The sequence below is a fragment of the Enhydra lutris genome, unplaced genomic scaffold, assembly GCF_002288905.1.
Source record: "Enhydra lutris kenyoni isolate GAN:26980312 unplaced genomic scaffold, ASM228890v2 scaffoldscaffold1, whole genome shotgun sequence".
In the NCBI taxonomy this organism is placed as follows: domain Eukaryota; kingdom Metazoa; phylum Chordata; class Mammalia; order Carnivora; family Mustelidae; genus Enhydra; species Enhydra lutris.
In genome coordinates, this window is record NW_019154085.1 from 65,716,650 (window position 1) to 65,728,059 (window position 11,410).

Here is an 11,410-nt window from a genome sequence, read left to right on the forward strand (position 1 = left end):
GGAAGTTCTGATAGTTGTGGTACACACATAGTTTCTAAGATAACACCGACTCTCTTCAAGCTTCTCAACAAAATGGGGAGAGTTGGATCCCTGAATAATTAATATGGAGATTCTCCCTAAGCCAAGACTCTACTGGAACCTTCTCAAGGGATTTTTAAGAGGCAGAAGGACAGCATTCCTCCTTGTCTTGCTAGCCTGCCAGCCCAAACATGATGTCCTCTGATCCTCCCTGTTAGCTCTTTGGGGTTCAAGGTTTTATGAAGAATACACATCCTCTGTTTGATAAATTTTCAAAAAAGAGAAGGAGAACAAGAGATATGTGTTTAAATTAAAAACAGGCACCTGGATGGTACAGTTGGTTGAGCGTCTGACTCTTGCGTTTTAGCTCAGGTCATGATCTCGGCCTCTGTGGCTTAGCGCAGAGTCTGCTTGGGATTCTGTCTCCCTTCCCTCTGCTCCTCAACACATCCTCTCTCTCTCTCTCTCTCTCTCTCAAATAAATAAGCCTTAAAAGCAAAACAAAACAAAACACTCCAGTATTGTGACTTTGTATAATTAAATAAGCTTTTGAGATCCTGGTCTCCTGACCAAAAAGGCAGTATCATATCTGACCCACTAACTTTATAGGTTATTCATGAGACTAAATCTAATAAACATGAAATTTCTTGGAACATCTTTCCAGTGGAAGTATTCCTATTATCCAGGCTCTCCTAAATCATTCACTTGACTAGATGGTGACATATCTTACTGATGCTTTTTCACCATTTATCTCTGGAGATGCTCATTTTAAATCTCCACATCGAAATCCCAGCACATAGGCATGAATATGGGGCTGTGTTCTTCATGTCATTCTCCAGGGAAAGTGCAGACCACATCACCCGCGTGGGCTGCGGTCAAGGGAATAACCACAGGCCTAGCACACTGTAGACTCCTCTGACCTAAAAGCCCTTCCCGCACAGAGGTTGCTATTTAAAAAGCTAATGCGAAAATACAAATGACCCCAGGTCCTAGCCACTACCTGAAATGGAAAACCAGAATGGGAGATACTCATTCCCAAGAAGCAGGTAACTCCAGCAGCCTGTGTTCCTGTTGTAAACAGCCACCCTGGAAAGGACATCTTCCCGCAAGGCCACTAGACCTTCCCACTGCACATCCTGCCAGAACCCAGTTGGGTCCCCACAGGATAAGTTCAGTGAACTCTAAGAATGATCAGGCTTTTCTACTTTGACTTAATTGATTAGACTCAGAAACTTTGAAGGTAAAACAGAATCTCACAACCTAGAGTCCCACCGTCGTATGCATGTGGCCTTTGTTTTCTCTCACTGCTACAACAAGTACTGTTCAGAGCCCCCAGGGGAAGGGAAATGGGAGAAAACAGCAGGGAGCCCATGGCTAGCAGTCCTGAGTCTCCTGCTCCACCTCGGCCTGGGGTGCTTCCCTGTCACTGGTCCTGCAAGGAATGGTCCCTACAAGGGACCTGAGCAAGAAGCAGCCCTTAGGGGGAAAGAGTGGGCAGGTTTGGGGAAGTTTCAGAGCCTGGTCCATCCTAACCCTGTGGTGGTGGGGTGATGGTTTTAGACTCTTTCAGAAAACTGGAAGAATGATTTCCTGGAATCTGAGACTCTTAGATGTCTGCCTGTCGAGCAGGCACAAAGCATCTCTCCCCCTTTCTCCCATTTTTAGAGCAAGACCTTTGCTTTTATATCTTGAATATCTCAGATACATGACAGAGTAGTAGTGAAAGGCATTATATGATGTCTAGTCAGATCATTATTCCATCAGGATTTAAGGTTTGAATGGGATGGGCCACGTGGGAAAACCAGTTAAATAAACTAAGTATGTCATTTAAGCAAGAGGGACCTGTTATGGCTAACAGAAAGCAGATGATGCACCCAAGAGGTTAAAAAAGGAGCAGGAAAAAAAGGAGGTTAAAAAAAAAAGGAGAGGAAAAAAAGAGCAGGGAATGACAGGCCACAGGAAACACAAATGTTAAAAGAGCAGGTGTGTCTGTGTACTTTCCCTGTGGTAACATGGCAGTGGTTGGCCCTATGCCCGGGCCAAGGGTGAAGGACTAAGGAAAGATCTGGGGGAGCTGAATAAAGACTGTAAGAATAAGAGGGCCTGAAGGCCCAGACCAGTAGTCAGGCAGGTTCAAATCCCAGCTGGCCCCCACCTCCTAGATCTGACCTTGACACAGTTATTTATATTCCTTGTGTTTCAGTTTCTTTATCTGTAAAATAGATACTTCAAAAAAATAATTAGGATTAAATGAGCCCATGTAAAGCCTGAGCCCATTTCCTGGCCTATAGTTAATGCTCAATAAATCCTAACTAGTATAAGTATTCCCACTATACAGGGATCTCACAGGGATGTTGAAAAGACTAAGTGAAACAGTATGTGTAATATGTATGGCGCAGTGCTCAACACACAGTAGTTAGTAAAAAAGAGCTATAGAGAACCAGGCAAAAGTCTGTCTTAAGGGGCATAAAGGCATCAAAGAGCTGGGCAGAGGGTTGAAAATAAACGTGCTGGAAGCAGATACATCCTAAAGAACTTGGCCTTGGCTAGAAGCGACTCAGATTGGCAGATGAGTAACACAGACATGCAGACCAGACATGGAGGAGTTGGGAATTCAGGCAGACAGCAAGGGAGCACCAAGAGGGCAATGGCTAATTTTCAGAAAAAGAGCTGCCCCAGCCAGGAAGTCCCCACTTACAAGAGTATAAGTGACTGATTCCTAAGTCTGGCTAGGCTAGGACCGAAAAGTAAAAATAAATGAATTGACCCCACCATGTTGTATCCAGATGGGAATATAGCAATACTGGTTATGTCCATTGCCAAATGAAAGATGGATGGTTCATCCGTGTTCAACTTTAGCTTCACGTTAGAGAAATTATTTCTCTGACTGCTACAGACTTCATAAGTCTGTTGTCCAAAATAATTAGGTACCCAAGCTACAAGCTACCCAGAGCTATCCTAAAAACCTTGCCAACAAACAATAGTGTCTTACAGAAGCCTGAGCTGCTGGGGGGGCTGTCTTGTTAAAAGGAAATTACAAGCATGGTTTTAAGCCTTTGTACCCTTGACTACCCAACACTTGACAAAGATGACTGTTTAGGCCGGGAGCTTTTATTACCTTAGGAAAACCAGGACAGAGAGGGGTTACTTATCACAGTGAATTAATTACGAGACTTTTTTTTTCAGGTGTTAAGTACCCAACATTTCTGTTCAGAGTCAATTTTATTTTTTAAAGATTTATTTATTTATTTATTTGACAGATCACAAGTAGGCAGAGAGGCAGGCAGAGAGAGGAGGAAGCAGGCTCCCCCACTAAGCAGAGAGCCCAACGCGGGGCTCCATCCCAGGACCCTGAGACCATGACCCGAGCCGAAGGCAGAGGCTTTAAACCACCGAGCCACCCAGGCACCCCTCAGAGTCAATTTTAAATGCTTTTCTATCAGCATCTACTTTAAAAGAAGTAAAACATGCCAGCAGATTCTTGGACCGTCTTTAGGTCAAATCTGTGTTTCATTTATGTTTTGGGTAGGTCCAAAGGAAAATATATGCCAGAGAAACGCACATTCATGAAATATACTGAAGTCTGTCTGGGAAAGCAAAACCAAGACCATTCAAAAGCTCTGAAGTAAAGAACACCTTAATTTGGACATAAAGCAAATTTTACTTTGTAATCTACACTCACTTGCATTATTCAGCTTTGCTCAAAGTGAGACCATGACCCCGATTCTCCTAGAGAAGCAGTTTTGGCTCTCTTTGGATATTGGACACAGGTCCAGTCATTGTTGTGGATTTTATACAGATCATTCCAGAAACCCCCAACCCAGGGCTCAGATGGAGATCTTTGGTGGGGCTGAAGAGAATGAGTGAGGCAAATCCTGTGGCCGCTTGCCGTGGTCAGGCCCGGGTTCATCATCAACGTCGACCCATAACTCATCCACACGATGAGAGCACTTGGGGCTCTGCTCTTTAAAATCTCACTCACCGTCATATGGCCCTACCTCTAAATTACTGGAGAATTTTTTAAGTAAGATTAGAGTCAAGAGTGAGCATGTTCTTTAACCTTACATATTAAAGATAACGAACATTAACTTTGAGTTGTCAGTCATGAGAATGAAGAAATGAAGCATTGGTTACAGCTTTCCCAAATGAGACACAGGGGAGATCTTTCTATACTGTGCTGTATTAGGAGACTTGCAGAATTCTGAGGCCTGAGAAAGCAGATGTCACGCGTATGCTTAGAATATAAGTCCTTAAATATTAAAGTCATATTAAAACGAGACTACTGCGCTTTCTTGCTAAAGAAAGAAAAAACCATTGTAAACTTTCCTCTTGTGCCTGTGTGTATATATCCCTGGCTCTGGAGAGTCTATACAATATTTCTGTGATAATTTAAGATGAAGAATCCATTAAAGTTAAACATGAGCACAAATAAGTATAAGGCATCATCAAGATAAATTCTTGTGATTCATTAAACATCCATTAAAATAACTCATCAAGGCTAATCTGTTCAGGTGGTAAGTGGTGCTTCTGCACATCCCCAGCGAATCTCAGGGAGCTCATCTCAGCCCTGCAGTCATCCATCTTCATCAGGAATCATGCAGGAAGACATAACTGCAGGCTAAAGCCTCCTCATTGCATTGTTCAGCAAGATTTTTAGAAAGGAGAGTGTAACCCACAGATGGAGTGATTTGTGTGTGTGTGTGTGTGTGTGTGTGTGTGTGTGTGTTGGGAGCCACTCTTCGGCAGATGGTTCTGGCAGAACAGATCTATTTGAGCATGTTTTGCACGTGTGTGATGTGCCATCTAGTGGTTGAATGAGCCTAATTAATGAAAAGGAAAAGGGTCCTTTGCTGGTCCCTTCCTGGCACCTTTGCAAACTGTCCACCACGTGATTTGAGCGGGAGCAGGAGGTGTGACACTGTAGGCTATCGCTTGGAAAAGGGAAAAAAAATTCTGTTTTCTTAGAAGCCATGTGTTGAACCCAAATTGTTGTAGGGAGGGGAAGCACTGGTATTATAGTAATTATGCAAGCCAGAGGTTGCAAATTGGTGGCATTTGGCCTGCAGAGTACTTTTCCCATTTTATTTTATTGAGGTGTAATTCACGTATATAGCATATTGCACAACTGCTCAGCGTATAGTTTAATACATTTATTTGTAAAGTTTATGTAGGTATAATCTGTGTCATTACCACACGGATCAAGACCTGAAATGTTTCCAGCATCCCAGAAGCTTCCCTCTGTCAGGGCTTCGAGATAGCCCCTCTTCACAACTCTGTCACCGTAAATTCACAATAACATCATTAAAGTAGATACTCCTAACCCTAACCTCCAAGAAAGGATAAAATCCTGTACTCCCCCGTTTCAACAGTTTGCCCAAAAAGGAACAAGTTTCTCATCAAACATTCTGCAGCGAATCAAAGACCCCATTTCCTGGGTTTGCTGCTTTTCAGAGTCCAGGTGGCATAATGAGGTCTCTCCCCCCAGTCTAAATTGTTTTTCTTACCAAGCTTCTCTCTGAGAGATAGATCCACTCGGTGCACTGATTGTATTTTCCCAAGTGTCTCTGCAAGCACCCAAGTCAATTTTCAAAGAAATCCCATTACTTGTGAGCAGTATCTCAGAGGTGCCACTGATTGTAATGGCAAAGCCTATGAATTCTGATGTAGCGTTTCAGAAATTAATGCGACTGCCGTGTCACCAGCGACTGCCGTGTCACCATGACACCTGTTCAACTTAAGTCAAGCAAATACTAATGCTGAGAAGGTCTCTCAACCTGTAATCCGGCAAAGGCTAATTTCTAATGAATAGCATAATGCAATCATTGTTGCGATTTCTACAGGACCTCTTTCCGTTCAAATGAAACTAGATTCCTTCTGAGTGTCCAAACATATAGTATGTCAGGAAGCAGAGCTAGTTCTGAAATAAAATTGGTTTATTCCAGACCTGTCTTGTACATGCCTATTTAATTGATTATGAAACAAACACACAATCAACCAATATGTCTCGTGAGCACGTTACTTCTGGGTGTTTTGCGAGGTGCTGGAGATAGAAAAGCATAAGACAGATGGGGCCTCCCTCACTGCCTTGGAGTTCGACCTTGTTTAGATCTGCTGGCCTCCGGCTTGCAAACTGACATTTAGAAAGATGGCTATTTCTTGGGATAATAAACAAGGATAAAATACAGGCTTATCCTAATGTGCTCCTCCTTTCAAATAACTTGTATTTTTTTCTAATTATTTGTGATGTATTTGGAAAAAATGAAGACTGGAAAGAAGAAAATACAAAATTCCCTAATGCACCAAAAAAAGCCTATAATGGCATTGTTTAATTCCTCTCAAGACATTATGGTTTTCCATTTTTTCTGTGTGTGGGTGCATGTAGTTACAACTGCAGTTGGCTTTGAACAACATGGATTGGAACTGTACGGGTCTGCTTATACATGGATTTTTTTTTCAATAAATACAGTACAGTACTATAAATGAATTTTTCTTATGATTTTCTTAATACTTTTTTCTCTAGCTAACTTTACTGAAAGAAGACAGTATGTAATATATATAACATACAAAATATGTGTTGACTGTTATAGGTAAGGTCAACATCAAGCTATTAGTAGTTAAATTTTTGGCGAGTCGAAAGTTACACATGGATATTTGACTGCATAGAGGGTTGGTGCCCCTAACCTGTGTTGTTCAAGGGTCAATAGCATTTATTTTATGAAGTTGAGGTGATATTATGTATTTTGTTCTATCATAAGAAACTCTTGAAACATGTTTAATATTTGAGTGAGTTCATAATTTCTGGAATAAGAATGAAAACTAATTTCTTAACCATTCCCTACTATTGAAAATTTTGATTGTTTGTTGTTTCTAAAACAGTTACAGAGGTTTAATGTTTACGTATTTGAAATGAAGTCTTTGACTTTCTACCACACGCAAGGCCAGAACTTTGCAGATAGTGTTAAATAATACTGGTGATGCTAGCTGGCTGTGGTTTGTTCCTGATTATAAAGGCAGTAACTGTGGTGTTGTTAAATATGAAGGCAATGGCTGACTTGAGTTGGGTAAAAATCATATTAAGGAAATCCTTTGAGTTCTAGTTTTTAAACATCAACAATGGGGAATTGAACATTACCAGCTGTCTTTCAGTGCTATTGAAATAATTAGGTTTGTCCCAGTTTGGCCTATGGGTGTAATACATTATATTAACAGTTTTCCTAATATTGTCCCTGTCCACCAGCATGAATTCTGCTATACTGAAGACTAATATACTTGTAATGAATTGTCAAATTTAATTCCATAGTATTGATTTTGAGATTTTAACATCCATGTTTATTGTACATTGTTCTTGAGAGACAACTAGTATGACAGGATCTAGATATACTCTGTGCATTTCATTCTGGTCTGTAAATGTGGGTTGCTGAAATTAGGGACGGGGAGCCTGTTTGTGTCTATTATTCACTCTCCCTTTTTCTTTACTTCTTATCCCAACTGCACATTGAGGGTTTTTTCCCTTTAGTGAATCGACAAAGTACTCCTCTTAACCTCTCTCAAAACATGCATTGCACTCTTTCTTATATTAAAATTTTCTGTCTGTTTTCTGTTCTTGCAAAAGTGGTCTTTGTCTTTCGAGTTTGCTATCCCTACCCCTGACCCACTAAGTGTGGTCCACCTAAGCTGTCCTACGGGGCAGACAGTGGAAATAGATGAGTTTTGGCAACATCCTTAGTGTCCAGACAGAGCCCTCCAGTAGACAAAGGAGGAAAGCAAAGAAGTCAGAGTGATCGCAAAATCCGGAGCCTACCGTGCTTCTCTCTAGCAGCAGTATGAGTCCAGGAGGCATGAATCAGCTTCTAAAGGCGTAGGAGAGGGCAGATCAGGGACAAGAGTGGAGCCAGGTGGCTGCCCATTCTGCTCTTGATAGTAGGTTACCAAGAGAATTAATTACTTCGAATACTTTTGCCCACCTCATGTATACACCATTTGTTATATTCAAGTAATTAAAAAAAAAAAATCAATCCAGGTGCCTGGGTGGCTCAGTTGGTTAAGTGTCTGCCTTCGCCTCAGGTCATGATCTCTGGCTCCTGAGACTGAGCCCTGCATCAGTCTCCCTGCTCAGCCCAAGTCTGCTTCTCCCCTTTTTCTCTGCCCATCCCCCTGCTTGAGCACTCTCTTTCAAGTAAATAAATAAAAATAAAATCTTTTCTTTTTTAAAGATTTTATTTGTTGGGATGCCTCGGTGGCTCAGTTGGTTAAGCGACTGCCTTTGGCTCAGGTAGTGATTCCAGGGTCCTGGGACTGAGTCCCACATCAGGCTCCTTGCTCAGTGGGGAGCCTGCTTCTCCCTCTGCCTGCTGCCCCCTCTGCTTGTGCTTGCACAAGCTCACTCTCTCTGACAGATAAATAAATAAATAATAAAAATATTTAATCTATGAGAGAGAGCACACAAGTAGGCAGAACGGCAGGCAGAAGGAGAGGGAGAAGCACGCTGCCTGTTGAGCAGGGAGCCCAAAGAGGGGGCTCGATGCCAGGACCCTGGGATGGTGCCATGAGCCAAAGGCAGACGCTTAACTGACTGAGCCAACTGGTGCCCCCAAAATAAAATCTTTTTTAAAAAATCATTCCAATACTCATCTCAAAGCATCATTTCAAAATGATATCTTTCAATTGTCAATTCTTTCCCAGAGGAAAGCTTATAAAATCAAGTACATTATAGGGTCTCCCCAACTGGACTGTAAACCACTTGAGGACAGGGATTGGGTCTTAAGTGCATTCTGACCACTGCTGTGCTACGCATAGAGTTTAGACTTATTAACGAGTGTCTCTGGAATTAATTAACCTTTTCCCCCCTTACACTGTAATGTTATCGAATGGTATTCCTCACGCTTACTTAAAGACCAAAAGCAACTTCGAAAACAAAATAGACCTTTTAACAAGTAGTAAGAGAGAGCGTCACAACCAAAAAAGTGGGACGGAAATTAACGGAGGAAACGACAGCAGGCGAAGGAAGAGCAGAAGCACGTGGCTCAAGCTAGAGCTTAAATGGGTGTTATGACACCAGGGACATCATTCCAGCAATGACTCTTCTAAGTACCTGGTCCGACTTCAGACCATCCTTGCAGGGCGGGTCTAATTAGTGGGTATTGCTGGCCTTGTGCTTCTGGACAGCAACTGAAGCTCCTTGGAAGGCAGACTGAAAAGTTGTGTTCCATGATTCCTTTCTCTTTTTCCTTAGGGTGTTAAATACCACATTATTTGAAAGCTGGGAGATCGTTGGACCTTACCCTTCCTGGTGGGTTTTTAATCTACTGCTGTTGCTAATACAAGGCTTGAACTGCTTCTGGTCTTACTTAATCGTAAAAATAGCTTGCAAAGCTATTTCAAAAGGCAAGGTAAGATGAAACTTACTGTTTCTGATACATCCCAGAAAATTATGTTTTTTGCTTGTTCTTAATCAACAAGAACACTATCATTTTGAACTTTATGAAATCTTATATTTTTTCTTCATAATTTAGCATAACCTCCTGGAAACACAAGCCAAAATTTTGTTTTTCTTCTACTTAGTTAATTTTTTTAAGTTTTTAGCATTGGTTTGCTGATGATTCCCACTGATCTGCATTTATAATTTTAGACTAAATGATATGTTATTTGTTGTGTTCTTTCTTTCCCTCTGTCTCCCATGGTCCTTCTCTGATTAAACTTGTGCTGAACAGAAATTTAATAACTTCTTTCCTTTTATGATGCAGTATGCCCATTTATGATTTTTCCAATAAAACTTAGTTAAATCTCTCTGTTTAAATATGGACTCGTGAGGCTGATTCAAATAACATTTCTTGGGAGCAGTGACTTTTCCAGAATGTTCTCTGTGACATTTTCTTACTTTCATTGTTTATTCTCTTCCTTCTGCCACCCTGGAAGGCTGGGAAGTGGAACCCTTTACATGTAAGTTCCTCATACCTCTCTCTCTCCCCCCTTGTTCTGGGTGCCACTTTAGCCTGTTGGAGGGCACTCAGAGAAAATGCTTTTGTTTCCACGTGACTTGTTCTAGCTAATAAGTTGGCACTGACCCGCAGCTTTCACTGAACTGTGGCTCCCACCAGGTGCAAGGGATACTAGAAACAGCTCAGTGAATAGTGCCCTTTTGCAAGAGCTTGCATTCTGCTAAATTTTGCAACATCCAACAGAAGGAGAGGAATTTTTTTCATCAGTGTGTAACATGTTTGCTAAAAAAAAACAGAAATAGACAAAAGTGAAGTAGAAGAAACAAAACTAAGTTGGGGAGAGGATCACCATGGACCAGAATGGAGGCCTGAGCGTCAGCTCTTGCCCTGGTCTGCCCTGACCACCTTGTCCTCGGTGAGGTAAACAGAGCTGGCCCCTTCCATGGGACTTGGGACATCTAGTACTGCGCAGCCAATTCTCAGTATCAGCTCTTATATAAATCCAAAATATTTTGATCAATTAAATGTTCAGAGATGAAAGTTCATTTTTTCCTCTGTGACCTCTTATTCTTTGAAATGAGCACTTGTAAGCACCGGGTGTTCTACGTAAACAATGAATCTTGGAACACTGTATCAATAATTAATGGTGTATTGTATGGTGACTAACATAACACAATTAAAAAAATGAGCATGTGTATTTCTGTTAAACACTCCTTTTCCTCCTCTGGATACAAATTACATCAACATGCACAGTGCTGTCCTCATGGTAACAGTAACCAAGGACAGGTAGATCCGATTACTTGTATCCTTATTGCATTGCTCTTTCCAGCAGACATGGTCTTACCAAGAGACGATTATTAATCTCATTGCAGATGCCAGGCTGCAGAATATCTGCCCTTGCTGTTCACCTAGGACAGTTAGATTCATCTTGGCCATGGGTTAAGAATTCTGTTTTTCTATGGGTTACTTTGAGACCTTCTAAATTATTCCTTTCCTTGAAAGTGACATAAGCATCTTTTTTTCCCCCAAATACAATTAAAAATCATCTAACACAAGCATGCAGATGTAAATTGATCACTCTCTGAAACTGGAGTTTTCTTTCCTATTACCAGCTTAATTTATGATTAATGGATGTCTCAGTGTCGTGGGACTTTACTCTCATGCTGTCTTTGTGACCCATGTTTGTTAAGTTCAAGTACCCTAAACAATTCAGTCCTTTTGGTCTTTCAGTATCTAAATAGTCTTGGAGACGGTCTGTGTGCATTCAGTCTCATCGGAGGGGCATTGTAATGCAGTCCATCTGTACTGTTTTTATTTGGTTGTTTCTGGTGAGAAAGGAGCAGCAGTTCTGAGCTCTCACACGGCCTCTTCCCCACCCACCTGACAGAGATGACGTTGTCCTGAAGCCACAGTGGTTTCTCCAGTGGGCGGCATGGGGGGGCACAGGGAGGATG

General features: G+C 41.6%; 1 protein-coding gene across 2 annotated transcripts in view; it reads left to right on the top strand.

The window, feature by feature from the left end:
* The window catches only part of LOC111145572 (ceramide synthase 6), a 327,517-nt gene that overhangs the window by 309,609 nt on the left and 6,498 nt on the right, over positions 1-11,410 (top strand). Inside the window, exons 9-10 of one of the 2 annotated variants that reach the window (XM_022500529.1) lie at positions 9,251-9,407; positions 9,934-9,957. In XM_022500529.1, the coding sequence (XP_022356237.1) occupies positions 9,251-9,407; positions 9,934-9,957 (181 nt within the window). The remainder of the gene's footprint in view (positions 1-9,250; positions 9,408-9,933; positions 9,958-11,410) is intronic. The other variant, XM_022500519.1, reaches the window with a different exon arrangement.